Source organism: Leptodactylus fuscus, chromosome 3, assembly GCF_031893055.1.
Source record: "Leptodactylus fuscus isolate aLepFus1 chromosome 3, aLepFus1.hap2, whole genome shotgun sequence".
NCBI lineage: Eukaryota > Metazoa > Chordata > Amphibia > Anura > Leptodactylidae > Leptodactylus > Leptodactylus fuscus.
Window position 1 is genome coordinate 52,926,664 of NC_134267.1, and position 27,016 is coordinate 52,953,679.

At 40.1% G+C, this 27,016-nt stretch overlaps 1 protein-coding gene across 1 annotated transcript in view; it reads right to left on the minus strand.

Moving 5' to 3' along the window:
* Positions 1-2,666: 2,666 nt before the first annotated feature.
* Positions 2,667-27,016, minus strand: part of CCDC85A (coiled-coil domain containing 85A) — a 226,023-nt gene continuing 201,673 nt past the window's right edge. Inside the window, exon 3 of the mRNA XM_075267595.1 lies at positions 2,667-3,677. Coding sequence (XP_075123696.1) covers positions 3,628-3,677 — 50 coding nt within the window. The 3' untranslated portion in view covers positions 2,667-3,627. The remainder of the gene's footprint in view (positions 3,678-27,016) is intronic.

A 27,016-nucleotide genomic window follows, 5' to 3' on the forward strand; every position in this document is an offset into this window, starting at 1 on the left:
TGTTGGAGAGAACCAACCTTCTAGACAATAATTTTGCATTGTTTTTGAGAGGTTATCTCAAAGAGTTTTTACTTTAATTTAATGTAAGAACAACATTAAATGATAAAACTGAAAAAGTTACGTAAATGTGTAAAGTTGTGATATTTTGAAAGTCAGTTTTCCAGTTGCAGGAACATTTTAATTAATTTATTAAGATAATTGCAACAATTATGTGATGATGTCGTTAACACTGCGTCAAGTTTGAGAAACAATTTTCAGAAAAATTGCTTTTAAAACACAATAAATATATGTTATAAAACAGTGTCCTGCGCTACATTGCATTTACAGAAGTTGCTTGTAATTTGTGCCAGAGCATACACACAAGTCAAGGGGCTCCGCAACAAAGTAATAAAATAAAACCACTCTAAGTGCAGGTTAATGCCACCTTAGTGTTGGAAAGGAGGACTTGTTGCTTTTTTGTGCACCCAATGTCCTTTTCATGATCATTGAGTTATTTCCAAGTGCTCTTGCTTGGGAATGTTGTAGAGACTGTGGGAAATTCCTGTACAGATTGCCACCATCCATTCAAATAAGGCATTCACCCAGAATGGGCATGCTATCTCCTGGGGCCTAATAGAAGATGTAGGCCTTTGATATGTAGATTAAAGTCTATTTAACTTGGGACAAAATTAGCAAGTTATGATGAATTAATGAACTAGTGAACTGGCCACAGGGTAAATATAGTGACCGAAGCTCTATATTGGCCCATCTGCAAATGATATCACAAGTCTATCTCATGATTACATACTGTGCAATTCTATATTCATTTTAAATAATAACCATATGTATATGGAAAGATATATATATATATATATATATATATATATATATATATATATATATATATATATCTGCACAATTACTTTATTGACCACCAACCTCAATGACTTTTCATGTTGCAGGAGGGATTTGTGTTCCCCAAGGTATCATTTGACATTGATACTTCTGTAATCTAAGTACCTACACAATATGATTGATGGCAAATAACTGACTACAGTTATGTCCTTCTTTATCTGAATTCTTACAGCTGGAGATAGGTGCACATATGTGTCACAAGATGACCAGGTTTTCTAAACCCATTTTCAGGATACTCTGTCACAAGATGTCTATCTTACTTCTATGAGGACAGTGTTGTGAACTGCTGCCTGTTAAGGATTTCTCTATCATGTTGTAATATTGTATTATTGTATCTAGCGGGTTTCAAGAGAAATTTAAGTCCTTAACCACATTCGAGCTAAGGTAAGGATTCATAGTTGAGTTAATGTCAGGGAGAAAATAACAGAATTTCGGTTTCAAACAATAAAATGGTTTGGGGCTTTGTATTAGACAGTAGTAGAGTCTTAGGGTATTTTCAGATGGTGGAAACCTTTTCTGCCGTGTGACTTCGTGGCTAGCGGCAATGGGATGCCAATGCAGTACATTGCCTGATTAGACTTGAATGAATGTGTCTAATTAGGAGGGAGTCTCGAGCCGCGGAATCGGTGGGAAGATAGGGCATGTCGCTTCTTTTTCCCACTAGCTGAAAACAATCGTTAGTGGGACAAATAGCGAGGGACTCTCATTGAAATGAATGGGAGTTCTTTTTGCAGGCGGATTTTGAGGCGTATTCCGTGTCATAAACTGCCTGCAAAAAACTCCATATCAATATACCCTTAAAGGGCATCTATCATCAGAGAAAACCTTATTTGTCTGGATACTGCTTTTATTGCTTCTTGGTATTCAAATTAAGCAAAAGAATGCCTTAAGGGGACTGACTTGTTAAATTCTACTCACACAACCATTTCTTTGAAATAATGCAGTCATAAAGCATGTGAGCCCTCTGAAGTCATCTTTTTAGGGTAAAAGGACCATATCATTTGCTTACCTACCACAGTGCCATGATACAGTAAAAATGTTAAAACTGATACTTTTGATCGGTGGGTATCTGGTGGGTGATAGTGTCCCCATAGACTTCTTACAAGCAGTGTTCTTTTTTTTCAGATAGATGCCATATAAAATTTTCATTATAAGATATAACATTTTAATTCTACATTACAAATATGTTTTAATTTCATAAAACATAGAATACTGAAAACATGTTTTAAATATGTCAAGATATATTCATATTATATTCCACAAAATAGAAAATTGTTGCATTCCTATTACATACTTAAAGTGAAAAAATAAGCAACTATATATTTCGACAAGCCTGTTGCACATTCATACAAGAAACTATCGTAGCAGTTCGAACACATCAAACATCTATCAAAGCATTTAACTACACACAACCTAATGATTTTAACATATGAAGAAATCCAACTACACACATCTATGGCACCTTTTGGTCAATACTCAAGCAATCTGATTAAAAGCATCTAGCAGTTCAATAATGGAAAGTCATGCTTTGAATAATTGAAAATCTTTCTTTCAATGAACGATATGCAGGATAAGCTTGAGTTTCATAAACGCAGTGCAATTTTAGATTTATTTTCCAACTTATAAAACAAACTTAAAATTTAAAAAGATAGAAATTGCCGATACAATTTCGAATTTTTGAAATTTAAATTCTGAAATTATAATGTACATCGGAGTCTAAGTCTAGAGTGGTCCCGTTGGTTATCTGAAATCATGTAAATTATATCAAAAGCTTTTTTTCATTGTAATTAAATTTATTATCATGTGTACCTTTAACTTATCTTATTCCCTGAAAAGAATCAGCATGATATTAGCACCTCTACATACGACTAACCAGGAAATACATTAGAAATAGAAAAATAAATAAGTACAGAAATAATGAAATAAATACATAAATAATAATTCTAAGAAATACAGAAATAAACAATATAAAAAATGAAAATAATAGAAGCTAGAGCACTTAGGCATGCCCATGTATGATTGTGCAGCACCATTTTTCCAATGAGGATATAGGTAGGAATAAAAGGAAGTCTCTTTATTATATAATTTCAAAAGCTTTTATAATGGAGTAGGATGGGGGAGATATTAAATTTCATTATAGATACGGTAATACTATAGGAGATGAACCCCAGATGCCTGGTATGATAATAATATTCTATGTTGTACAGTATAAATAAGAAACCAATACTTTTATCTCATATTTTAAATACGTCAAAATTACCAATTTCCATTACTATATAGAATACTCAAACATTATTGTTGTGCTACAATAACTTTTTTTAAAACCTTTATTATGGTAAGACTTCATACGCTATATCAATATGTTTAATTTACTGGACAGAAACATATTTTTATAAATAAAGTTTTAGCTTTTTTTTTTTTTTGGTTTTCAACAAGTGTGCCATTAGAAGATATTTATAGTATGTGCTAATAAGAAGTGTATATTCTTTTTACTTCAAAGAACATCATTGAGCTTAACTTATTATTGTAAGGTTGTGCCATGTCATCCATCTATACAGTGATAAGTTCAGACACATCATTATGTCTGGGGCTTAGCATTTGTAAGTATTTTTTTTCTACATTTTTATTTAAATAGAAACGTTATCATTTTAAGGTTGTTCTGTTTTCACAAGGGCTCGGACAATATCCATTTTGCTCTACATTGGTCCTTTGTACTGATTGCCGGAAAGATGTCTAATTCCAGGACATGAACCTGCAGCATCTCCAAGTTTCCTCCACACAACCTGAAAGAAAGGGGAAAAAAAATTAACATAATGATAAATAACGTGTATTATTACAAGCCATACATTTTTAAATGTTAAGTACACAGAAATGTTGTAGCCAATAGAACTACTTGAAATATAACGTAGAAGTGACTTAAAGCTGGTAATTGCTTTTTGATCTTGTCCCTCAACTACACCATCTTAAGATAGTTGGGTCTTGTGGGTCTTGTGGGGCAAAAAAGTATTTAGTCAGTCACCAATAGTGCAAGTTCCACTACTTAAAAAGATGAGAGGCATCTGTAATTTACATCATAGGTGGCCCTCAACTATGAGAGACAAAATGAGAAAATAAATCCAGAAAATCACATTGTCTGATTTTGTAAGAATTTATTTGCAAATTATGGTGGAAAATAAGTATTTGGTCATCTACAAACAATCAAGATTTCTGGCTCTCACAGACCTGTAACTTCTTCTTTAAGAGTCTCCTCTTTCCTCCACTCATTACCTGTAGTAATGGCACCTGTTTAAACTTGTTATCAGTATAAAAAGACACCTGTGCACACCCTCAAACAGTCAGACTCCAAACTCCACTATGGTGAAGACCAAAGAGCTGTCAAAGGACACCAGAAGCAAAATTGTAGCCCTGCACCAGGCTGGGAAGACTGAGTCTGCAATAGGCAATCTGCTTGGATTGAAGAAATCAACTGTGGGAGCAATAATTAGAAAATGTTAGACATACAAGACCACTGATAATCTCCCTCGATCTGGGGCTCCACGCAAAATCTCACCCCGTGGGGTCAAAATGATCACAAGAACGGTGAGCAAAAATCCCAGAACCACGCGGGGGGACCTAGTGAATGAACTGCAGAGAGCTGGGACCAATGTAACAAAGCCTACTATCAGTAACACACTACGCCGCCAGGGACTCAGATCCTGCAGTGCCAGCCGTGTCCCACTGCTTAAGCCAGTATATGTCCGGGCCCATCTGAAGTTTGCTAGAGAGCATTTGGATGATCCAGAAGAGTATTGGGAGAATGTCCTATGGTCTGATGAAACCAAACTGGAACTGTTTGGTAGAAACACAACTTTTCGTGTTTGGAGGAAAAAGAATACTGAGTTGCATCCATCAAACACCATACCTACTGTAAAGCATGGGGGTGGAAACATCATGCTTTGGGGCTGTTTCTCTGCAAAGGGGCCAGGACGACTGATCCGGGTACATGAAAGAATGAATGGGGCCATGTATCGTGAGATTTTGAGTGCAAACATCCTTCCATCAGCAAGGGCATTGAAGATGAAACGTGGCTGGGTATTTCAACATGACAATGATCCAAAGCACACCACCAGGGCAACGAAGGAGTGGCTTTGTAAGAAGCATTTCAAGGTCCTGGAGTGGCCTAGCCAGTCTCCAGATCTCAACCCTATAGAAAACCTTTGGAGGGAGTTGAAAGTCCATGTTGCCAAGCGACAGCCCCAAAACATCACTGCTCTAGAGGAGATCTGCATGGAGGAATGGGCCAACATACCAACAACAGTGTGTGCCAACCTTGTGAAGACTTACAGAAAACGTTTGACCTCTGTCATTGCCAACAAAGGATATATAACAAAGTATTGAGATGAAATTTTGTTACTGACCAAATACTTATTTTCCACCATAATTTACAAATAAATTCTTACAAAATCAGACAATGTGATTTTCTGGATTTGTTTTCTCATTTTGTCTCTGATAGTTGAGGTCTACCTATGATGTAAATTACAGATGCCTCTCATCTTTTTAAGTGGTAGAACTTGCACTATTGGTGACTGACTAAATACTTTTTTGCCCCACTGTATCTGCCATCATGAATCCCGCCATGTTATACAAAAGACTCATCTGTTCTCCACAACTTATAGGAAAGATTAACAGCATTACTTTTTACTTGCCCTTGTGCAATAAAATAATGTCAGCATTGATTTCAGTGGGACATGTCAACTGTCCATTGTGTATGGGTGTCTGATGGTAGATTTTGGAGTACAATGAACAGGCTTGTGGAATTCAATATGCCAAATCTTTTTGTGTGATAAACCATCAAACTGTCTGGGAGTGATTTTCCATCTTTAGAGTGTCCGAGTTGATCATGCTTGTGTGGTGGGAGTAGGATAATATGAAGCAAGGGAAGACACAGTTTTCCTGTCTCTGTCTATTACTTTGCCAATGAGGTATCACTCACGTCTCCCCTCCCTGTACCTGCCCATACTCTCCTAAGCCACAAAAAGCCTTGCCTACTCCCAGCATCAGTAACACTAGCCTAGAGTGGCTGGGGCATGCATGTCGCTTTACTGGCTTGTGAAAGAGAGGAGAGGACAGAGAACAATAGCCCCGGGGAGCGGCAGCAGTTTTTTGCAGGTAAGTGGTTTGAACGATCAGGATTGGAATTCCCATCAAGATATTTTTAGGCGGGATCGAAACCCGATCACCATCGGGAAATTTACTCGATCACCGATTGGGATCCGATCTTTTCCAATCCCGATCGCTCAACCCTAGTTATGAGGCCCATATTGATGCCTGCCTTGTTCTGCCCACTGCCTTTAAAAATGATGAGCAGGAAAAGGAACAAGTCGGGCCCATGTGCCACAGATGGGCCACCCTAGGACAGTTTTCTGAGCTAAATATTTTAGTAAATTATTCCTAGTGTGTTTATCTATATTGGAAAACAACTGTATGCATTATGTAATGGAACTGAATACATTTCCACATATATCAAATATTCAATATGTCTTAGAAAAATAGAAATAAATTTAGAAAACAAAGTATTTGGCAATTATTCTGCAAGTTCTTGTTTATAATTAAAAACCATGACAAATGCATTTCCAAATCCACATGTGTCATACAACTTTGAATTTCCTCCTACACATAAAGGATTACTAATAGTAAAAGACTCAATAGATTTCAATAGTAAATCATCATAAGTAATACACACAATTTTTTTGCTGCAAATATTTGACTTTGACTATTGTAGTTTCATAAACCCCCTACCCTCCAGTCGCCGGTATTTCACATGAATGTATTTGTATACCATGCATCTACCATGCTCTTGTTCAATGATATACTAGTTTTGTAATCAGGGCTTGAACATGCGGTACCTTAGCAATCTATGTTCCTGCATGTCAAAGCACAGTATTACTACACAGTAATGGCACCTCTTTCTCTAGTTTATATCTATACAGTGTAACCACATATCTTGGCTCAACTGTCTAACACTGTTAGCTCTCCTATAGAAAGTCAGCTTGGTACTAAGAATTAATTGGAGCTAACAGTGTTAGGCAGTAGAGATGAGCAAGTAGTACTCGATCGAGTAGGTATTCGATCGAATACTACATTATTCGAAATACTCATACTTGATTGAGTACCACTCGCTACTCAAATGGAAAAGTTCAATGCAGAACCAGCATTGATTGGCCGAATGCTATACAGTCGGCCAATCAACGCTGGTTCTTCTCCTACCTTTAGAAGTCTTCTCCGTGCAGCTTCCCTGTGGCGTCTTCCGGCTCTGAATTCACTCTGCCAGGCATCGGGCCTCGGCAGAGCCGACTGCGCATGTCCGCTTGTAGTGCGGGCATGCGCAGTCGGCTCTGCCCAGGCCCGATACCTGGTAGAGTGAATTCAGAGCTGGAAGATACCGCGGGGACGCTGCAAGGAGAAGACTTCTCAGAGGATCCAGCCCGACCCTCACTCGTGGACTTGGTAAGTATAATTTGATCGTATGTTGCCTACCCCTGAAATGAGCATTTTCCCCCCATAGACTATAATAGGGTTTGATATTCAATTCAAGTAGTCGAATATTGAGGGGCTACTCGAAAAAAAATATCGAACCTTGAACATTTTACTGTTTGTTCATCTCTATTAGGCAGTTGAGCCAAGATATGTGGTTACACTGTATAGATATAAACTAGACAAAGAGGTGCCATTACTGTGTATTAATACTGTGGTTTGATATGCGGGAACATAGACTGCTAAGGTACCGCATGTTCAAGCCCTGATTACAAAACTAGTATACCATTGAACAAGAGCATGGTAGATGCATGGTATACAAATACATTCATGTGAAATACCGGCAACTGGAGGGTAGGGGGTTTATGAAACCAAGCAAACATACAAATGGTGATAGTTCTAAGAATTGACTATTGTAGTGTTTGCTATTATTTTGCCTATTAGTATATACTATATCAAGCTAACTAAAAAGCATATCATATAGTAACTTTTTATTTTAGAAACCAAAATTTTAAAGTAATGGAAGTAATTTTACAACCCCCCTCCCCCACTCCGAAGGGCTCATTCACATATACAGCATGTAGCCCTTCGATCTGAGTTTCTTCTGGTATAGTTCAAAAACAAAGGAAGAAAATGCCAATAAAACTAATTACTTAGGTTCTGGGGTGAATAAAAGAGAAGTGACAACACATAGTTATATAGAAAGATGGTCCAAAAAAGCTTCTACCCGTCATGTCTGTATTGGACACACGTCCTGTTGAGATGTTTCATACCTCTCCCTGCTCTATTGATGCTCTGCTGTAACCCAGTAGCAAGTACGCTATGTTGTTGTGGCAAATAATTGCTGTGACTCTAATTTATGCTTGCAGCCCATTTCAGATATAAGTGCGGTTTTTGATGTAACGCTTTTCACAAAAAGTCTGCAAAAAGTTTTCCTCTGCTGACTTTCTGCTTCCATTATAACTGTAGGAAAACTCCCAACATTTCCATTGACATTTACATGCTGCGATTTTCAAAATCTCAATGGTTTTGAAAATTGCAGTATTTCCACTGCATATATTTTTCAAAATTTGTGGATGTGACTCACTAGAATCCCAGGTCCTGTCCTTATGCCACATAGCGTAAATACTGTAATTTCACCACCACATTAAAAAATGTGGCGTTAATGACACGTAGGTTCCTGGCCTAAAGCGTGCAGTGACCTACTGAATATTGCATTGTGTATCAGTTCCTGATTCTAGCCTGTGTCTAATCCATTGTTTTTACTCTGGATTTTGTCTCTCATCCATGGAATTTTTGTCTTTTGGTTTGACCTTAGTTTGGACACTAGCATATCCATAGACCATGGTTGTTCTAAACTGCACAGATATCCCTGAATTTACATGTAGAGATAACAGAAGCACTGTTCTTTCCTTGTCAGGACTCAGCAGCTAGATGCACTTTGCAGAGATCACATAAGGCTCCAATAGCCATCAGTCATAGGGAAGAGAATAGAGGTAACAAGAAACCAGTACTGAAGCCAGCAGAACAGCCACTCCTGCGAGATAGCAGATGTGGCCTGAAACCTAGACAACAAACTGTAAATACTTTTATGATGTAACCAGCAGTATAATACAAAAGGAGCAAGATAGATAAAGCGATGCATTTTGAAGTTAGAGTTTTAAATATGATGGGAATATGCCTTTAAGAAATAATAAGATATTCATAATGTTGTGCCAAAAAATGCCACGGTGTTAAAGTTTGATATTTACTTGGAATGTTTCTTAACAGTAAATTATAAACTGATTTCTATTTGAACTTTAAAGAATTTTTTTTTTTTTAGAAAAATATTCATGTTTGTATAAATGCTAACTTTTCTAAAAGCGAAGCCAACTTTTCCATGAATATGTATTATAAAATTAATAGTTTCCTCCAGGGCCTGCCACTTTCCAGTATTTTATTTGAAGCATTAGTATCATTACCTCGACTGCACAAATTTTTGTACTGGCTGTTAGAAGTTCCAGAATCAGCAACACATGTTCTATTACAGCGACGTCTTTTTCGTTTTTTCTCCCTAAAGATAGGGTTGTTTTGCTCATTAGTGTTCATGGTAAAGGCTACAATTTATTACTACATTTAGTGTCGCATGGCGCACTAAATAATCTGAGGCGCATTCAACGTTAGGTATCATATTTATAATAAAAATTGACCTTCAATGAACTTTTCCAAAGAGAAAGCAATTAGAGAAGAAGTTCTTACCTTACTTTGCTGAGGTTGACGTAAAGGCTAAGTGTCAGCTCGGAGATTCATGATTTAGTTTTAAATTAATAATGTATATTATTTTAATTACTGTACTTCACTGTTGGCTAGATTTTATTACTAAGTTTATATGGTTTGTTATCCTCAATATAACAATGTGTCATTCAGATGTCATTAATCATTACAGGGTCATGTGAAGAAAACATGGCTGCTGGTTCTACTTCTAACTTTGCATTGCACCATACTGCAGTTTAGACTTCCTCAAATCAGAAGTCAATAAGTCAATACCACTGATCACTGACTAATAGTGTTCTCCCCTAGAGGATCACACTAAAGAGAAGGGGCTCCATAGCACAAATTTGAATGTCCTTGATGGTATCAATGTTCGTCCATGAAAAATGGGCTCTTGATTGCCCCACCCTGGAGGATCATAACATGCAAACTGAATTGGAAGAAGACAGGGGTGTAACTTGAGGGGGTATAGAGGTTGCAGTTACACCAGGCTCAGGAGCCTTAGGTGTCCCATAAGCACTGGCATCAGTACTGAGATTGTAGCTTCCATCTGGCCCATAAACCAAAGAGACCCACAGATTACCCTAACCACACTAAGGATGATTAAACTCCTTACCACCCGTAACCATCACTATCAAGAATTTGCTGTAAGGATGAGGTAGGGGGGCCCTAAGAGCTATTTTGCATAATCAAAAATGGTGATAACGCAGCAATGGAGGCAAAGAGTCATAAGAGGAACATGTTATCTGATAACCATAACCTATGTATCTGCAATATTGGTGTTAGGGAATAGCAGATGATAATTCCCCAGAAGCTGCTGGCGAACCCTGGAGGAAGGGGCACAAGGGAAAGTGAGCCCTAAGCTGAAGCCCCCCTCTTTTCCTTCCTATTGCCAGACCCTATCCTAGGTAATAGGTGGCAACCACGAAGACAGTCCCTCCCTAAATACGTGAAACACAAAACGCAGACAAGACGAACAACAACAAAGGGAGGTCAGCTAGCCAGGGTTCGGTAACAGTTGAGAAATGCAGTGCCAAATCAGAGTCCAAAAGAATAATCAGTAGGGAAGCCAGAGGTCAAGGATAGAACAGCAAGGGAAACCAGCAAACAAGAGGCAATAACCGGCACCAGTGTGACTGTGAGCCAAGACTAAATAGGGGAGGAAGAACCTGCCCTGAACCTGACAGGAAGGCAGGCTGTCAATCCCAGGCAAGACAAAATCAAACCACTGAATGGACAGAGGCAACAAGGGCAGAAGACGGGTGTGGTGCAAATCCAATTACAGAACTAGAGCCGTGTTCACACAGTGCAACTAAAAACTTTAAGCAAATTATCAAACTGCACCCGCCTCCTGTGCCGCAGCATGCGAGCAGAGGGTGGCGCAGAGGCCCGAACAGGCAGAGATGTTACAATTGGGTAGATATGCTGGATTCTGGTGACAGATTGATAATTCACAGTACACTTTGTCATTATTCATACCAAGTAAAATATTATCGGTGATAGATTGCCTTGTGCACCATACATTGTGCCATAGAGGGCTACAGATTTTTAGAATAAAGAATACATTGTATATAGGTAAAGTAACGGGAGCTTAATACTTCAATACTTTCTCACTCCTGTTCTTTTCTTGTATATTAACCCTCCAATATTATCCCTGTGAGTCAGCCGACTGCTCTCCTCTGATAAGTATGACTAAGGATTGGCTGTCTTAGGATTCCTCTTGAATTATTTTTCTTTGAAAAAAAAAAAAATTAATTACTCCTGTCAGAAATAAAATAATTAGTTGGATGAAAATATGACTTACACGACCGTCAATAAGATTCATTTACTGGAGCAGAAAATGCATTAGTAGTACCTTTAGAATAAATAATTTACTAATCAATATCATAAGCCAGGAGAGAATTATAAACATGTAGTCATTTAATGAACAGGCGCCGAGTTTAGCAGGAAAAACTCAATTTCAATGAAACATTTACTATGTTAAAGTTAACGCGGTCCCGGTGCATTATAATTGTAGCACAGTTACAAAGCGGGTCTTATTCCCTATCTTCTGCTACTTGTCATGATTTATAGATAAGGTTTTATATACCTCAAGTGGGAAAACAATCTGCAATATACTTATTTACTTTATGCAATTCCCATACCCCCATCTCTACTGATTCCTTGTTTACCAGTTCTACGCCATTACCTGACAAGTTATGCGGTTGTGATGGCCAGTCATTGCTGAAAGAAACAGATTAAAGTGAACCAGGTATGTGAATTTTTTTCTCTTTTACTGAGTGATACAATTAGAGCTATGTGAGGGGCAACACGATGGCTCAGTGGTTAGCACTGCAGCCTTGCAGTACTTGAGTCATGGGTTCAAATCCCCCCAGGAGCAACATCTGCAGTTGTATGTTCTACCCGTGTTTGTGTGGATTTCCTCCCATTCTACAAAGACATACTTAAATGAAAAGATTTAAAAAAAAAAAAAGTACATTGTGATCCCTATATGGGGCTCACAATCTACATTTAAAGAAAAAAACAATTAGAGCTATGTGGTATATAGATCTGAACTGTATTATAAGGATTTCTGATTAAAAATCAGAGTATATTATGAGAGGACTCCTTGGAGAGACATTGAGAGTCCTGAGTACCCTATCTACATATAGTGATTGACAGTCTACCCTATATCAGTGAAGGCTTTGAGCCAAACTGTATGGTTGTGGTCACTTTTCTTACACACTTAGGGTAAGTTCACGTGGGGATTTTTGGACCAAAAACGGCTAGCCATGACTGGATGTGGGTGAAGTGCACTGGCATCCAGTCGCAGCATTCTGCACCGGATTAGGTCCAAATGAATGGGCCTAGTTGGGAGGGGAGTGTCGCACCACGGCAGATTCAACAAAAATCGGCAATAAATTGCTCCCATTGAAGTCAATGGGAACCGGTTTTGGCAGAGGATGTTGAGGTGGATTCCGCGTCAAAATCCGCTGCCAAAAAACTCAGTGTGAACTTACCCTGAGTGCTTATTTTTGAATCAATGACCAATGATATGGTAGCAGTAATATAGACAGTCCCTGCTAGAGCCTGAAGGACTACGCACAACACTACAAATTCCCCAAGGGGTCAGGTTGAACTGAGGAGAATGAAGCATATTTCTTTAAGAAGATATATTACAAAGTTTTTTATATTCAACTATACTATTCAGTTAGGAAAAGTTATTTTATACTTTAAGGATACAGCTCAGATCCCACACATAGCCACTATGGTGCAATGCTTTTGGTGTTGCTATGTCCACCATTAAATCAGCAAAGGGTACCAGGCCAATTTACCCTCCTACTCATGCAAGAACTCTGTTCTTGGTGTCACAGTAAATAGAGACCCTGATAAGGTAATAGTTTGTCATCTTTAATGTACTCTATAGGTTATGTCAAGACTACGTGGGGAACAAAATATCAAATAATGTGATAAAGAGATAAACAGGACAATGTCATCACATACAGTGTTTTATGAAGTAGACATAATTGATATTCACTAGAGATGGGCGAACCTCCTAGTAATTATTTCATTTTGGGTTTGCGTGGCTTGGGTCCCATGATTCATTTTTGTTATGACAAATTGGGTTGGATCCTAGAGTATGATGTTGCAGCCATTTTAGTTCACCCAAGACTAACCTCCATTTGTTTGGTTTCATAAAGAACTGACAATATAGAGTATTCAGGTGGAACCCAGCTTGGTACGAATAGGTTCGGCCATCTCTAATGTTCACCAATCTCTAATAAGATGACAAGAATGTGAGAACACAGGGCCAAGTGAGATTTCAGCATAGCCCCCTGGCCCTGTCTCTCAAAGAAGTCCAATCCAATCCAAGAATTCAATCCAATCATAAATGTAGGAAATTGCAACTTTTAAGACATAGATTCTAAACAATATGCATCAATAATGTGATTTCCTCAAACCTTTTTACTTAAGCAATTACCTTTTTCGGGGGCATGTAAATCACCAATTATTACATGAATTCTACAACATTTACAAGGATTTGCTTTCGTATTATTGTAGCCTAGTTAAAACAAAAACACAAATAAGCTATATCTTCCCTTTCATGCCTAATGATTTGTGTTTTATTTTCAACCATCCAAACACTTCAGTACCTGCAAGATTTCATCTCACTCTGCGCTGTATAATTTGATGCAGTTACTGGTCTGTGACATTCAGATAATCCGCCTGGTTGATTTGTGATATGCTGTTATGTGCCTGTTGCATCCAGAAAATGCTAAAAGCCCTCTCTACACTGCTGATTACACCATGATGTTCCTCTACTGAGTGTCTTATTAATGAAGGTCTGAGAGCCAAAAGTCGAAAGAACACTGACAAGCCAAAATGACAATTGGTAAATCTGCTATATTTTTAGAGTATTTTTTAGGCTAAGGCCACATACTGTAATGAATTTTGCCTTACAATTCCAAGTTATTCCAATGGTTTTGTCCATCTTTACATTATCTCATTAAATAGTCCAATTTCTTATTAAAACAATTCATTAGAATATTGAAAAATGCTATCAAAATCCTTGACAGGCTACAATTCTCATTCACTGAGTAGTGACATACATGTATAAGATAAGCCTCTTGTGAAGGTTTCCATGACCACTAAACAAACTCTGCTTGACCTGCACAGCGTTAGAGAAAGTTAAGACACAGACTCAATAAGAGAGCTGTCTCATCTTCCAATTAAGGGTTTAGGTACGGTACTTAAATGTTGCTGATGTTCAGTCATGTGCCTGTGATTGTCTTGTGCTACTGGGCTCTTTATTCTACTAGAGAAGACTTATTTACTAGAGATGAGCGAACACTAAAATGTTCGAGGTTCGAAATTCGATTCGAACAGCCGCTCACTGTTCGAGTGTTCGAATGGGTTTCGAACCCCATTATAGTCTATGGGGAACATATACTCGTTAAGGGGGAAACCCAAATTCGTGTCTGGAGGGTCACCAAGTCCACTATGACACCCCAGGAAATGATACCAACACCCTGGAATGACACTGGGACAGCAGGGGAAGCATGTCTGGGGGCATAAAAGTCACTTTATTTCATGGAAATCCCTGTCAGTTTGCGATTTTCGCAAGCTAACTTTTCCCCATAGAAATGCATTGGCCAGTGCTGATTGGCCAGAGTACGGAACTCGACCAATCAGCGCTGGCTCTGCTGGAGGAGGCGGAGTCTAAGATCGCTCCACACCAGTCTCCATTCAGGTCCGACCTTAGACTCCGCCTCCTCCGGCAGAGCCAGCGCTGATTGGCCGAAGGCTGGCCAATGCATTCCTATGCGAATGCAGAGACTTAGCAGTGCTGAGTCAGTTTTGCTCAACTACACATCTGATGCACACTCGGCACTGCTACATCAGATGTAGCAATCTGATGTAGCAGAGCCGAGGGTGCACTAGAACCCCTGTGCAAACTCAGTTCACGCTAATAGAATGCATTGGCCAGCGCTGATTGGCCAATGCATTCTATTAGCCCGATGAAGTAGAGCTGAATGTGTGTGCTAAGCACACACATTCAGCTCTACTTCATCGGGCTAATAGAATGCATTGGCCAGCGCTGATTGGCCAGAGTACGGAACTCGACCAATCAGCGCTGGCTCTGCTGGAGGAGGCGGAGTCTAAGATCGCTCCACACCAGTCTCCATTCAGGTCCGACCTTAGACTCCGCCTCCTCCAGCAGAGCCAGCGCTAATTGGCCGAATTCCGTACTCTGGCCAATCAGCACTGGCTAATGCATTGTATTGGCGTGATGAAGCAGTGCTGAATGTGTGTGCTTAGCACACACATTCAGCTCTACTTCATCGGGCTAATAGAATGCATTGGCCAATCAGCGCTGGCCAATGCATTCTATTAGCTTGATGAAGCAGAGTGTGCACAAGGGTTCAAGCGCACCCTCGGCTCTGATGTAGCAGAGCCGAGGGTGCACAAGGGTTCAAGCGCACCCTCGGCTCTGATGTAGCAGAGCCGAGGCTGCACAAGGGTTCAAGTGCACCCTCGGCTCTGCTACATCAGAGCCGAGGGTGCGCTTGAACCCTTGTGCAGCCTCGGCTCTGCTACATCAGAGCCGAGGGTGCGCTTGAACCCTTGTGCACACTCTGCTTCATCAAGCTAATAGAATGCATTGGCCAGCGCTGATTGGCCAATGCATTCTATTAGCCCGATGAAGTAGAGCTGAATGTGTGTGCCAAGCACACACATTCAGCACTGCTTCATCACGCCAATACAATGCATTAGCCAGTGCTGATTGGCCAGAGTACGGAATTCGGCCAATCAGCGCTGGCTCTGCTGGAGGAGGCGGAGTCTAAGGTCGGACCTGAATGGAGACTGGTGTGGAGCGATCTTAGACTCCGCCTCCTCCAGCAGAGCCAGCGCTGATTGGTCGAGTTCCGTACTCTGGCCAATCAGCGCTGGCCAATGCATCCCTATGGGAAAAAGTTTATCTCACAAAAATCACAATTACACACCCGATAGAGCCCCAAAAAGTTATTTTTAATAACATTCCCCCCTAAATAAAGGTTATCCCTAGCTATCCCTGCCTGTACAGCTATCCCTGTCTCATAGTCACAAAGTTCACATTCTCATATGACCCGGATTTGAAATCCACTATTCGTCTAAAATGGAGGTCACCTGATTTCGGCAGCCAATGACTTTTTCCAATTTTTTTCAATGCCCCCGGTGTCGTAGTTCCTGTCCCACCTCCCCTGCACTGTTATTGGTGCAAAAAAGGCGCCAGGGAAGGTGGGAGGGGAATCAAATTTTGGCGCACTTTACCACGCGGTGTTCGATTCGATTCGAACATAGCGAACACCCTGATATCCGATCGAACATGTGTTCGATAGAACACTGTTCGCTCATCTCTATTATTTACTATTGATCTCTAGCTTGTAAATTCTGGTTTGTTCTCCTGGTTATTCTCCTTGGCCTCTGATTTGGATTTGGTTGTGACTTCTTGGATTTGACTTCAGCTTGGACTCTGACTCTCCTCTAATACTTGCTTTTGCAACTCCTTACACTCCTATTACAACATTGGCTTGCTTATTACTCCCTTCATCTTCTTCCTTACTTCCTTAAAGGACTTTTCCCATCCCCTTGTTTAAGCAATTTGCATTCTTCTCACTTCATGTATCTCTCCTCCCCCCTCTCTGAACGAGACAATGTGGTATGACAAAACTTATGCAGATCAGATAATATGCACATATTTGTACAGAAAGGACTCAGTGTTATCTGTATGTTTATATAGAGACATAACAGACTTGGCTTCATCAGCAAACTTCAATTAGCTGAACTGATTGTCCTGCCAGCACTGAGTAAGTGATGTTACTTGTCCTATCTCACAGGTTCATGGTGATAGCAACGTTGTGTAAACAATGGAAGGAATAAGTTCACATAGCAGGCAAACAAAGCAGCATTTCTAAAGCAATATATTTATGAGGTCTTCAATTTACATAAGCTACCAGTATAGATAGGATCCTTGAGATCAGACAACCTCTTTATATTATTTATATCTGTAGGTGTATCTGTTGCCTTATACTTGTCCCGGTCTTGCAACTTGGGTGCTGAGCAGCCAAGTCTATATCTTGTATACCTCAAATGTGGAGAACTGTTAATATAAACAGAGCCTAAACCTTATGGTTTAAAAGCTGTTTAAGGGATCATTGAAGAGGGCCTGCACCAAGTAAAAAATGTTAAATGACATTCCTAATTTGGTTGCTCCTGTATCCCTGATCAGTCTTTTAATTTATTTATTTTTTTAAGATTTCCACTAGTTGGAAAGATATGGCTTATATGGGAATTAACTCTAGCTAACCAAGAAGGAGATAATCTATCTATAATTATACAGCACAGAGAGACACACGTCCGGAGAAAAATGGTTGACAAGAACTATTTTACATATCAACTACTGAAGCAATATCTTTAGAACAGGTTAAAGCTACAATTTTGTATTTGGTGACAGGTTCTCTTTAAGGGACCACATATAGAATTGTATGACAATGAATAAACTAAGCTATATTTTTATGATAAAATAAAATAAATAAGATAAAATAATGTTAAAATTTGTATAAGAAACAGTGATGGCTATAGTATATTTGTGTTTTGCTATAATATTAAGAAGTTGATTTTGGATCAATGCTATTATACTGTCACTTTAAAATCATCCAATTTAAAGAAAGATAAAGACTATGAGTTTGTATATTGATTTCTCTATCTGACATGGACAGGTGCTGGGGGAAACAGTAATCTATATTCTATCTCAATATGCAGGAAAATATCCCACTGCTTTTAAGCATAATCCTGCTGCTACTGTGCGACTCTACAATGCTCAATTATAGACATATTTGGATCTTACATGATGATTCGGCACAAAAGTATTTTGCAGAAGCTACAAAAACAAAACTTTTAGGCAAAGTGTGTATCTCTTTGTTTTACAAAGCAACTTGGCGGAGTGAAAATATAAATAAAGACAACAGGCTGCCTTAAAACTGCTTCCTATTTCCACCAATAAGGTAATAATAAATGCTAAATGGCCTTTAAATTTGATTATAATGTTTTAAGTTCAGTAATAAATCCTTACTGACTCTTATCATGTCTGCATTTTTTTAAGTTTCTTGTCCACACTGTGAGAAATACAGTTCCCTAACAGGAAGTCTTTGCACATCTGAAACCACTGTACATGGGTATGCATTGGGGCACTGAGGTCTCAGCAGGCTCATACTATGATTTGTACTACTCAATATGTAACAGTGTTGCAACATGGGCATACATTTGCTTTAGACAGACAGATCTAAGCCCATTGCGTACACCAAAAGTAAGACGTGTGGTTGGGACATCGACAGTGTCCAATGGGAACATTGCTCTCAGCTTCTAGGTGTTGGTAATAGCAGTGCTCACCCATTTCATGGAGACCAAGTGTAATGCCTGCTTGTTTCTTTGTCCTCTTTGTATGTAGTGCCTCGTCTATATATATATATTTTTTTATTATTATGTATATTTACACACACGCATTATATATATTATAAAACATGGGTGCCATTACACATATGTTCAGCCTGAGCCTGAAGCTTGGAATGGCACTACAACTGTGGAAAACATCTTGAGTAGTACCAGTTCCAAAGACACCACATCCGATAGACCTTAATGGCTACAGACCTGTAGCGCTAACATCCCTCTTGATGAAGGTCCTAGAGAGATAAGTTCTGAGACATCTCTGCCCTCTAGAGAGCTCTGCTATAGACTCTCTCCAGTTTGCTTATTGGCCAGGCATTGGGGTGGATGATGCCATCATCCACTTTCTTCACAGAGCTCTTTCTCACCTGGAGAAACTGGGGAACACTGTGAGAATAATATTCTTTAATATTCTCAGAGCTACTGAGGGCCAAGCTGGCCCTTGTTGGAGTGGACCATCACCTGTCTAACTGGATTCTAGACTACCTCACAAACCGACCTCAGTATGTGAGAGCCTGGGCAGTGTGTCTGAAACTGTGATCTGTAGAATGGGGGCACCACAAGCTACAGTTCTTGCCTCTTTCCTCTTCACACTGTACACTAGCTGTTTCTTACAAAAGTACTCAGATGACTCCGCAATAGTAGGTCTCATCACAGACAAAGATGACAGGAGTACAGATAATTAAACTGGGATTTTGCAGATTGCTGCCAGCAGAACCACCTCAGGATTAATACTAGGAAGATCAAGGAGATGGTGGTGGACTTTAGTAAGCGGCGACGTGCTCTGAATCCTGTGAACATCCAGGAAACAGGCAATGAAACAGGCCAACACCAATAAGTACGTGGGTGTGCTCCTCAATAACAAGCTAGACTGGTCGGATCACCTGGATCCGCTCTACCTGCTCAGGAGGCTGAGGGCCTTTGGGGTCCAGGAGGTGGTACTTAGGGTCTTTTCTAACTCTGTAGTGGCATCAGCCATCTTCTTCAGAGTAGAAGAGACAACGGAATTCCAGCAAACACCAGGCATGGATGAATAAAAAACTTGAACCTTTATTCTTCAATTCGTAAAAGAACCCACGTTCCAAAACGCGTAGCCTAAGGTGAATAAGCTTTCTTACTCCCCGTGAATAGGATGGTTTGTTGGTTTTTACGGATTGAAGAATAAAGGTTCAAGTTTTTTATTCATCCATGCCTGGTGTTTGCTGGAATTCCGTCATCTCTTCTGCCAGAATTTGTACCGGTTCAAGTTCCACCATTCTCCGTGCATCCCGGCTATGGTATTTCTTGTCTATTCAAGGGTGAGCTGGACTACATAATTTTTTATTGCTTTATCTTCTTCAGAGTGGCCTGCTGGTGGAGTGGCATACCAATCTGGGACAGAAATAGATTTGACAGGCTGATTAGAAGGGCCAGATCTGTCCTGAGGAGCCCCCTGGACAAAGTACAGGTGGTGGGTGACAGAAGGATACTGTTTGCGATGAGCTCCATGCTGGAGAACAACTCCTATCCCATGTATGAGACGGTGATAGCACTGGACAGTACTGTCAGTGACCGACTGCTTCACCCCAAGTGTGAGAAGGAGCGCTGTACAACCAACACCATGCTAAACATAGAGCACTCCGTGCAGAGAACTAAGTGACCCTGAATACTTTTTTGTTATGACTCATACTATCTTTTTATGTATTCTGAGATTTTTGTATGTTGTTTTTCTTCTATTATTTAGTATTATCTATACTGCTGTAACACACTGATTTTGCTCATGGTGAGACTAATAAAGGATTATCTTATCTCATCTTGTATCTTATATATACTGTATATCAGGTTTACAAAAGTGTTTAATACAACTGAAATCCCAGTACGGTATACCAAAATGTACTAAACAAATACACACAGCATATCCACAAATAAAATATCCTTATTGTACTTTCAAAGGAAGAAAAGACCCTCATGGATCATTACTAGAGATGAGCGAAAACACTAAAATGTCCAAGGTTCGAAATCCGATTCGAACAGCCGCACACTGTTCGACTGTTGGAACGGATTTCAAACCCCATTATAGTCTATGGGGGGAAATGCTCGTTTCAGGGGTACGCAAAATTCGATAAAATTATACTTACCAAGTCCACGAGTGATGGTCGTGCCCGGCCCGACGCCTGAGCAGAGCCGACTGCGCATGCGAGGGCATGCCCGCACATGCGCAGTCGGCTCTGCCTAGGCCAGATGCCTAGGCAGAGTGAATTGCAGCCGGAAGACGCCATAGAGACGCTGCACGGAGAAGACTTCTAAAGATAAGAGAAGAACTAGCATTGATTGGCCAACTGTATAGCATTCTGCCAATCAACGCTGGTTCTGCATCGAACATTAAACTTCAAACAGCGAGTAGTGTTCGAGTACGAGTATTTCGAATACCGTAGTATTCGATCGAACACCTACTCGATCGAACACTACTCGCTCATCTCTAATCATAACCCGTTCCCATGTACAATCATTAAGCAATTATAAAATATATAAAACTAAACATCAATTACAGGGGTCAGATGCTGTGGTTGGTTCTCTCTATGATAACTACTATATTTCTTTTTTATTTTCTTTTGTATGTAATTGTCTATGGTCCTGGTGCTTTAATTGTTGTGTACTATATATTTACAGTTTTATATATTACTGCTAGTAGCTGGCATAGATTTCAGCTGTAATTGGTTGAGCCACATAGCCATTATCAGTTTTAAGAAAGTGACAAGAAGTTGCAATTCAGGTGCTAATATGGCTTATGTACCAGAGATTGCAACTTTTATAATTTGTCTTAAACCAGGCAGTGGCGTAAAATGGATGATTAATTCTGCTTGTACATGTATATTCTTAAATGAAGCGTGGCTTAAATGTGCCACAATGTGACAAAAATGTATCATATATATATAGTGTTGAAAATTCTGTCTCAAAAAAGCCAAATAAATGGTGGTATAGACTAAGGCTGCTTTCACATGGAGTAACACTCCGCTCATTCTGACACGTAGACACTTCTCAGAGTGCGCAATGTAAAACAGAATCCCATTGACTTCAATGGGTTCGGTCTTATGTGCGCTACCCATTGAACTCAATGGGAGGCTTTTTTACCTATTGCTTTCAATGTGATATCTGTGTATCACATTGAAAGCAATAGGTAAAAAAGCCTCCCATTGAGTTCAATCGGTAGCGCGCATAAGACCAAACCCATTGAAGTCAATGGGATTCTGTTTTACATCGCTCACTCTGACAAGTATTTACGTGTCAGACTGAGCGGAGCGTTACTCTATGTGAAAGCAGCCATAGAGTTCATCATCCAGCATCAGTCAGAGCGGGTTCATACCTGCGCCCGATCTCTGCTTTAGCCAGGTTTTCGTCTTTTGCACCGAGAAACTGGACAGGGGACAGAAACCTGGTGGTCAGTTTTCAAACCCATTCACTTGAAGCGTCTTCTGCCTGTCCACGGCGAAACCATTTTTTTTTTAACCGGACAAAAAGTCCGGCATGTCCGACTTTGTGTCCGGCAAAAAAAACGGTTTTGCCACAGAGAAGCAGAAGATGAACACGGGTGGTCACTTTGCAAACCAAGTGAATGGGTTTGAAAACTGACTGCCAGCTTTCCGTCCATTGTCCAGTTTCTCAGGGCAGAAGACAGAAACCTGCTGGATTGCCTAAAGCAGAGACCGGGCGCAGATGTGAACCTGCCCTTACTGTGTTAAAAATAACTCCAGTATTAAATTATTTGCATTGTTAAGATGTTCTTTGTCTTTTTTTTTTTTTTTTTTTTTTTGAGAAGATACCTTGAGTCTGAAAAGGTTGGGGAACACTGCTCTAAGCTCTTATAGTGTAGAAGGAGTTTATTAACATCTGGATGAAATACACTTCCCACTTTGACACTGAGGCTGGAGCCTCATGGGACAGAAACATCATGATTTGCCTGGGAAAAACCACAGCGTTTTACAGTAAGTTCAAAGTGGATAGGATTCTGGTGAATCCCATGCCCACTTTGTGGTAAAAAGCACGGTGCAAACACCCAACTATTTCCAAAACCGGCGCGGTTTTGGAAATCACAGCATTTCAATTGTATCTACAGAAACGCCAGCAGATTCCTCATAGATATAATTGTAACAGAATGTCTGCGGAGGATAATTCTGCAAACTTTCTGTTTAAAGTGCTGCAGGGAGAACCGTGATGCATTGCCGCTGTGGTTTTTCCCGCAACACTTTTTGGATGCGGGATGTTTTGTGGGCCTCAGCCAAAGGGTCTTTTCAGGTGGACAATAAAAAAAGGACTGATTTGGGTCAAAAAGTTTTCATGCAGTCAATGAATATCTTTTTATAATCTGGAAAAATTGATCAGAATCAGATATGCACTTGACATATACAAGTGGGGAAAAACTGAAGTATAATGTATATATTGTTATCAATGGATCTGCGTGCACGATGGACATTGAAAACAGCAGCACTTGTCTGAAAAGACCCTGAGCTGGTAAGGAATGAAATGTTTAAGCTCAGAGGTTTGCAGCTCTAGGCTATATCATCATGGCCAATATCTCCTTCATTTGCAAATAAATATACCAATGTGTTGGCAGATTTAATCCATATGTAAACTACCAAGCAAGTCCCCGAGGTGGATGTAAACTCTGAAAGTATCTTGCATAATTCTGAATAAGATTCTTAGTGTTCCTGTTCCTTTCCAGCTAATGCTTGTATCTGTAAATGCATAGATTACTGCGGTAATAATTGTAGCTGCACGTTTAGCTCAATGAGAACCGTTATGGATGCGGGAATGAACAAATACATCCTGCAAATGCCGGCAAATGTTCCTTGATGCTATTGACCCTATCAGTAGGCTTGCGGCTTGTCCTTCAGTGAGCTCTTGTTAGCTAAACCGCAATGTCACTTGCTTCTATTGGTGTTTTACACATTAGCATTTCAGTGGTCACACTCTGCTACTATCACCACAGCTGTCAATGACTATTGGTTCAATACCACTGGCTTTATATTATGTTCCATGCTGATCTTGATGGATTTTTCATATACAGCATATACAGCATTACTGCAGATTTAAATAACACTCTATTACACTTAGCATGACTTCTGTATCCTTTCTGTGAACTTCAATAAGCATCAAGTTGTGATAACGATTTTGGTGTCATTTTCTAGTCGGAGAAGTGTTAGTGTATGTCTGCTCTGTGTACATCGTCTGGTGTTAACTATATACTGGAGGAAATTTACAATTTACAAATTGTTGCATTCAACCTTCAATTGCCTGGATTTAAGGGCTCAGGCTCGGATAAGTCCAAATGAAAAAAAGTGCAAGTTATTTTGCTAGTAACTTGCAGTTATGGGAACCTAGCACCTGGAAAATGCTGTGAAATTTGCTAACAGCAGGTTACAAGAGCAGGAGAAGCTAAGGAGATAGAGATATTTGTAGGAAAAAATTCAGGATTTTATTCCTTTTACTGATTTATGTCTTTGTTCTTGCTATGCTTCCTAACATTCATCTAGTCATGGGGTGGTCCTGTCATTGATTGACAGCTATCTTTGTATACATAGTCCTACATTCAGGGTTGTCCATCATTTTGTAGGAAGACCTATAACTAGAGGGCAGCATTTAATCACTTAGGGTGCATTCACACTACGTAACGCCAGCGTGTATCACAGCCGTACACGCCGGCGTTACAGCAGGGCTGCCGAACACTTCCCATTCATTTCTATGGGAGCCGGCATGCGAGCGCTCCCCATAGAAATGAATGGGCTGCTTCTTTCACTGCGAGCAGTCCCATTGAAGTGAATGGGAAGTGCTGGCGTATACGGCAAGCTCTGCTCATGCCGAGCCGTACACGCCGGCACTTCCCATTCACTTCAATGGGACTGCTCGCAGTGAAAGAAGCAGCCCATTCATTTCTATGGGGAGCGCTCGCATGCCGGCTCCCATAGAAATGAATGGAGCTGCTTTATACGCCGCTTATTCTGAACGTGTCTTACGTTCAGAATAAGCTTCAGTATACGTAGTGTGAATGCCCCCTTAGAGGTCCAATACCGGACAATTTTTGACCATATTTTCTTTGGCTGTGTTCTGTGACATACCTTCTATTACTATATTATTTCTCCTTGAAATGTATAAATTCACAAGTGGTTGGTGGAATTGTCCTTGTCCTATGCAATCTGACACTAATAGCCCTGATTGGACAGTGTGAGATGGTGCAGGGATAGACCTCCAACTGGTGACACCCAGTTGTCAATGGATTTATTTATTCACAGGAATGGCACAATATAGAAGTATATGAAAATATGCTCCAGAATTCTTATATAATGGAGATCACAAGTATTTACTAAAACAGATATTTTATAAGCTCCTCCAAGGGGTGACTAGTTGGTCATTTTAAAGGGCTGGTCCACAATAGCAGATGATATGTGGTAAGTGTCTGATTTCTGGGGGTCCCACCTCTGGAACCACACAAATCATGTGAACAGGAGCCCTTTTACGTGCCATTCAGATAGAGCAACTGTTGCACGTGTGCATTGCCATTCCATTCAACTTCTATGGGAAAGACAGTGATAGCTGAGCAAAGGGTAAGTCCCATAGACTTGGAATGGATTGGCCTTGTGTGTGAAAGCAATGCGTTATTTACATGCATAGTCTAGTAAAGATATCTTAGTGAAGATAGCCTAGATCTCTGTCGGTCCAATAGAGAATGAATAGAAGTTCAGCTTGCAAGTGTGGACATTACTTCATTTGAAAAAGGAGGCACAAGACCCTTGTTACATTGATTGGTGGCATGCCGGGGTTCCCCAGACACTGGACACTTATTACTTAAGGAGCATTCACCCTTGCGCCTATGTCCATCCTGGATAGGGGACGGCTTCCCAGGGGTCAGTTTTGAATGAAAACCCATTCCATTTTTTTTTTTGGCTGGACACAAAGTCAGACATGCAGGACATGTGAGTGGACATGAGCGCAAGTGTGAACGCCTCTTCCCCCTGTATGTGAATAGGTGCTAAGTTGTTATTGTAGAACAACCCCTTTAACATTATGACAATGCAGGGGGTATTAGATAAAGTTCTACATGAAGTTAAAAAATACACTGCTCAAAAAAATTAAGGGAACACTCAAATAACACACCTAGATCTGAATGAATGAAATATTCTCAGTGAATACTTTGTTCTGTACAAAGATGAATGTGATAACAAAATCACACAAAATCTTCAATGGAAATCATATTTATTAACCAATGGAGGCCTGGATTTGGAGTCACCCCCAAAATTAAAGTGGAAAAACACACTACAGGCTGATCCAACTTTGATGTACTGTCCTTAAAACATGTCAGTATGAGGCTGAGTAGTGTGTGTGGCCTCCATGTGCCTGTATGACCTCCCTACAACACCTGGGCATGCTCCTGATGAGGTTGCAGATGGTCTCCTGAGGGATCTCCTCCCAGACCTGAACTAAAGCATCTGCCAACTCCTGGACAGTTTGTGGTGCAATATTTCTTTCATTCAGATCTAGGATGTGTTATTTGAGTATTCCCTTTATTTTTTTGAGCAGTGTATATTCAAGTCTTAGACTAGTTATATAATGAAAATAATTTTCAACAAACGTTGCATAAATCAGTAGCGAGAATTAAAATAAGGAACTGTATATTTATTTATTTTTTTTAGAGAAAAATGCATTTTTCTCCACTTATCTGACTCTTCTCTTAGGGAGCATTCAAATAGAACTCTATTGACAGGCTTTCTAACTGCGTGGATTCTGACGGCAATCCCGCACGGAATTCGCAAGGACACCGCGTGAATTCCATGTGGAGTCGAGCCAGAATCCAAGCCATTTTGCCCCATGTGAATGCCCCCTTACTCCATAATATCCACCAGGAAATCTGTGATCAACTCCCAATTCTTAAAACAAAATGGACAGAAGCAAACAGAAAAATAATTTTATCTCAAAACAGAGAACTATAGAGAGGGGAGGGAAAAGATTTACCAGAAACTTAGTGAGAGGGGAGAGAAACAGGCAGAGGCTACTGCAGATAACAGTAAGTTTTCTATCTATTCCACATCCTTTATTCACATAAATATAGATTAGTACCTCCCTGCAATGACCTATATTGATTCTACATATGATTCTGAGTCAGAAAGCTGTGAGATTCCCATTGTCTTTGAGAGATCTTAATAGTATCCACCCAGCAACTCAGGGAAAACTGAGGGGGAGGAGGGGGCGGAGCGGAAGGGGTGGGGCGGAGTGAAGGGGGCGGAGCGAAGGGGGCGAGGCAGAGCGGCGTTAGCAGGCAGAGAGCAGGCACGGAGAGGACCTGCTCTGTGCCTGAGCGTGAGGGGAGGCCGCTGGAGCAGCGCTGCTCCAGTGGCCTCCCCAATCCACCGCTCGGTGCTAAGCC